The sequence below is a fragment of the Brassica rapa genome, chromosome A06, assembly GCF_000309985.2.
Source record: "Brassica rapa cultivar Chiifu-401-42 chromosome A06, CAAS_Brap_v3.01, whole genome shotgun sequence".
NCBI classification, from domain to species: Eukaryota; Viridiplantae; Streptophyta; class Magnoliopsida; order Brassicales; family Brassicaceae; genus Brassica; species Brassica rapa.
The window spans coordinates 620,114-624,919 of NC_024800.2; the positions used below are offsets into that span (position 1 = coordinate 620,114).

At 31.7% G+C, this 4,806-nt stretch overlaps 1 protein-coding gene across 2 annotated transcripts; it reads left to right on the forward strand.

The window, feature by feature from the left end:
* Window positions 1-969: 969 nt before the first annotated feature.
* On the forward strand, window positions 970-2,910 carry LOC103871087 (GDSL esterase/lipase At1g54020). 2 transcript variants are annotated; one of them, XM_009149309.2, is made up of 5 exons: window positions 970-1,225; window positions 1,507-1,625; window positions 1,825-2,025; window positions 2,116-2,368; window positions 2,462-2,910. In XM_009149309.2, exons 1-5 carry the CDS (start codon window positions 970-972, stop codon window positions 2,782-2,784), a joined length of 1,152 nt encoding a protein of 383 aa, XP_009147557.1. In that variant the 3' UTR covers window positions 2,785-2,910. The 2 variants fall into 2 exon arrangements, with proteins under 2 accessions (XP_009147557.1, XP_009147558.1); XM_009149310.2 differs by having other exon boundaries at window positions 2,498-2,784.
* The last annotated feature ends 1,896 nt before the right edge of the window (window positions 2,911-4,806 follow it).

Here is a 4,806-nt window from a genome sequence, read left to right on the forward strand (position 1 = left end):
TTAGAAATTACAAGTACTAACCAGATTACAGTCCACTTTTTGAGATTTGAAGCTGACTTGTTATACCAAAAGTTAAACCAGATACCAAAGAATTCTATTTTTCAAATACCATTCTCGAAAACAGGAAGCTTACAAGATGGTTCCAGACTGAATAAGACCATACCCGAGTAGAATAAGGACAATTGAAAATAGGTGATGATGTAATTCAGCCTGATTTGAGCATAGAAGAAATCCTCTAATATTCGGAGATGATTTGAAAAAAAAACAATTGAAAATAGGTGATGAAGCGATTCAGCCTGATTTGAGCATAGAAGAAATCCTCTAATATTCGGAGACGATTTGAAAAAAAAAAGACAATTGAAAATAGGTGATGAAGCGATTCAGCCTGATTTGAGCATAGAAGAAATCCTCTAATATTCGGAGACGATTTGAAAAGTCCCGACATCCGAGACAATGAAGAAAACTTCACTTTTTCGGGATCTTAGTTAATGGCCAAGAACGGTAATCAATTCCAAAAAATTTCAAAAACGGATTAGCGGAATGTACCGGTTTAATGGGCGGGCGAAGTTAGTATTGTAGTAGGTTGATTTTGAAATTTTTGTTCAAAACATGTTGTAACAGAATCTAAATTCCTGATTCTCGGATTGAATTAATATATACTATATTAAACAGTATAAAATAGATTAAAATTTTTATTTCTTAAAATGAAGTTTAGAATGAATGAAAAATGAATGAATTAAAAATGCTCCAACACCTGTAAAAAAAGTTAGACTGGATGGTGAACACTTCCACATTCACAACGCTGTCACTTGAAAGGGCTCTTTCAACAAAACTTGTCATTCAAATAGGTTCGATTAACTGTAACAAACTTTTTTAAAATATATTTGTTTCAAATATTTTACTATATAAATATAGTAGTGCACCGAGGAACTTATCAAACATATCTTATTACTCTCTATTTCACTAAAAATGGCATGCAACTGCAGTTTAGCGAATGTTCTAGGGGTAGTTTTAGTATTCACTCTGTTCCACGACCCGATCACCGTGGCCGGACAAAATATTCCGGCGGTGGCATTGTTCACGTTCGGCGATTCCAACTTCGACGCCGGAAACAGAATGTTCCTCGCAGGTACAAGATTTCCTCAAAACTTCTGGCCTTACGGTAAATCCCGAGATGACCCCACTGGCAAGTTTTCGGATGGCAGAATTGTCCCTGACTTTATCGGTGAGTTAATTGTTTGAAGTAAATATTTTTAAACCGAGTTCAATTAAACAAGCAATTCAAAGATACTGCATAGCATAGCATTTTATAAATGTGTGAAATCTTGAAATACAACGGACTAAGGATCCTAGTTTATATTATGCTTAAATATTTGTTGAACATGTTCCATTTGAAAAAAATGAAATAAAAATAGGGACAGAACTCTCAAACATTAAGAAAAAAACATAGATTTATTTTTGGTTTTGTTTTTTAAGTAACCATATATTTATTTACTAAAATGACAGCAAAATTCATGGGGATTCCACACGATTTACCGCCGGCGTTTGAACCTGGCGCCAATGTCTCACGAGGAGCTAGCTTTGCTGTAGACTCTGCTAGCATACTTGGGACTGCCAGAGACTCTGTAACTTTCCTTAATTATTTATGTATATTTATAATGCACGCGAACAAAGGAAGTAACTATTGTTATTCATAATTGATTAGTACAGTCATCATTTTTATTCTGTCATTAGTTTTTGTTAAATAATTATAAGCAAAATTCTGTAATGTTTGTCCACAAAAAAAAATTATGTAATGCATGATTTTAATTTTTTTTTTTATAGTTGAATCTGAATAACCAAGTGAGGAGATTCAATCAGATGATATCAAATTGGAAAGAAGATTACATTACGAAATCATTGTTTATGATATCCATTGGTATGGAAGATTACTATAACTTCACGAAAAACAACCCTACCGCCGATGGTTCTGCTCAACAAGCTTTTGTCATTTCAGTCATTAGCCGACTAAGAAACAATATCGAGGTAAGTACTTTCGATTTTAAAGTAATGAGAAAATTAGTTAGAAGTATATTAATGACATTTGTTACACTATAATTAATTTGCATATTACAGATGTTGTATTCGTCGGGAGCTAGTAAATTCGTCGTATATACGTTACCCGCACTGGGTTGCTTTCCTATCGTGAGACAGGAGTTTAACACTGGAAACGACTGTTACGAGAAATTGAATGATTTGGCTAAACAACACAACGCTAGACTCGGACCGATGCTGAACGATCTAGCGAGAGCCAGATCGGGTTTCCAGTTCACAGTTTTCGATTTCTACAATGTCATTCTTCGCAGGACACAAAGAAACATGAATTTCCGTAAGTATTATGTACCGTTACAAAATATATATACACTAGTTAATATAAAGGATTTGGAACTAGTATTTGATAATATTTGTTGTGACTGACTAGGTTACTCCTTTACGAATGTATCGTGCTGCGGTATAGGGTCGCACAACGCCTTCGGTTGCGGTAGACCTAACGTGCACTCAAAGCTATGTGAGTATCAAAGATCTTATCTTTTCTTCGATGGACGTCACAACTCAGAGAAGGCACAGGAACAGTTTGCTCATCTTCTCTTTGGAGCCAATCCAAACGTTATCCAACCCATGAACATTCGTGAACTTATTACCTATCCTGTTAATACAAATATGTCTGAGTTTTGGAAAGAACCAGTAGGGAGGAATTTGTTGTTGGTCCATGAATACGACGCCAATGCGAGTGCATCTACGTAGTTTCGAGCTTAAAAGTTAGTGTCTAGATCAGTCGCTAGCTAAGCGGTGTGACCGTTGAAACTCTAAATAAAATGTTGTTATCCTCTGTTTTTTGTAATAAAATAAAAGTGCAGTGTTTATTTTTTATGGTTTTATGAAAATACACATATCGTCTTTATTAAAAATTAAAGTGAACTGTAGGAACCTATAAATCATGAAATCCAATTAGCATTGTTTCCTGTTATTATCGAATTTCAAAAGTGCTCTAATTCTAATTATTTTTTTGTTTTCACAATACTCCCTCTTGAAGAAAAGAATAAATTGTTTTTTTTCAACTTTGCAACTAAGTTAAAAGATCAGCTCTTGTTTTTTTTTTCTCTGTCTCAGAACTCAGTCACATGGCAATGACATCTGAGAAATCAGAATAATGCGAAGGACACACCATCGCTTGTTTGAATACATACATCTGGCATCTGATTTATACATACGACCCACTACCATATCCTTTATACAAACCACAATAATAATTTTATGTCTACAATTCATCACAAAATTTCAAAAAAAGAATTCATGACAGAAATTCATAATAATATTTTTTTTATCAACCAATTGATTAATAATGAGAAAAGCGTTTATGGTCTTAGGCCCAAATACAAGGATAAAGAGGCTTTCGCTAATGAGTCTGCAGACCTATTAATAGTCTGGAAAATGTAAACAAAATGACAAAATACGAAGGTGATGTCGGAGGAGAAGCCAGAGAGTTAGACGTCTGAGAGAACTCCAAAAAAGTCCGAAGGTCACAATAATATTGTTATATTATGAATTTCGTACTACCCACTACCATAGTCTTTATACTAACGATAGTTGTCTGCACTGTTAAGATAGTTATATATTGTAACGCTCAAAACATATTTGTTTTAACTGTTTTATTATTCTGTATAAGTTGCAGTGTGATGCACAGAACAAAATTTCGTTGATTTTGAACTATATGTTGGGGCATGTCCAAAACATATATGTAAAAACATCAACAATGTAAAACTCCATTTTCAAAAGTAAAAAATGGAGTAAAATTACTCTAACTTTATTCAATTTCCTATTCCATAATGGAGTGTCAAACAAAAAATAGATTACTCCATTTATGGAATAAACTTTATTATGGAGTGAGATATGAAGTTGGGTTGGAGCATTCTTTACTCCATAGTCATTTTTACTCCATAGTTTTTTTTACTCCATGTAGTTGGTTAATAAATTTTAGTTATTATTCAACTACTTTTATTTCGGACCGATCAGAATAATGGTCCGTCAATTTATTAGAAGTCAATCAATTTTTTTTATTTGCTTAGTGAGAAAGTGAATACCAAGGACTAAATCAATACACGCGATATACAAGTTTATTTAAAATCTGTATTTGGCAATATACAACTCATTTGTATTAAATAAAATATATTTCTTACTATCTTTGTGCCAAACTATATATGATTCAAAATATATATCTTCATAACTATATCCTAACACATAAAAAAATGTATTTATGGAAAATACGAAATTATATATTCCAAGGATGTTATTCTTCGAAGAAACTATATCAAACAATGTATATTACGTCAGTTTACTTCGAAAGATGGAATCTATTTTTTTCAAAAGGTTTAATTATAAATTAAAAACTTTGATTATATGAATTAAAGGTGGTCGATCCGGTAAAAACCGAATCGAAATAGAAAAAGTAGTTTGGAATTGGTAATATTGTATAAATCGAGTAGATGTTAGTTTTAAAAACTCTGATATATGAATATGGTTCAGTATATAAATCAATTAAACCAAATAAACTGATTAATTAAAATATAAGAATATAGTTATATGTAAATTACATAATATAATTAATAATATATATATGTATTTTATTTTATTGATACGATCTTGATATTTTAGACGTTAATTTGAATTATTTGTTATTTTAAGTAAAGACTTTCATTGAAATACATTTGTGATAAAATTTATTTATTTAATAATATGATATTATTAATCTTTTTCATCTTATGAAAT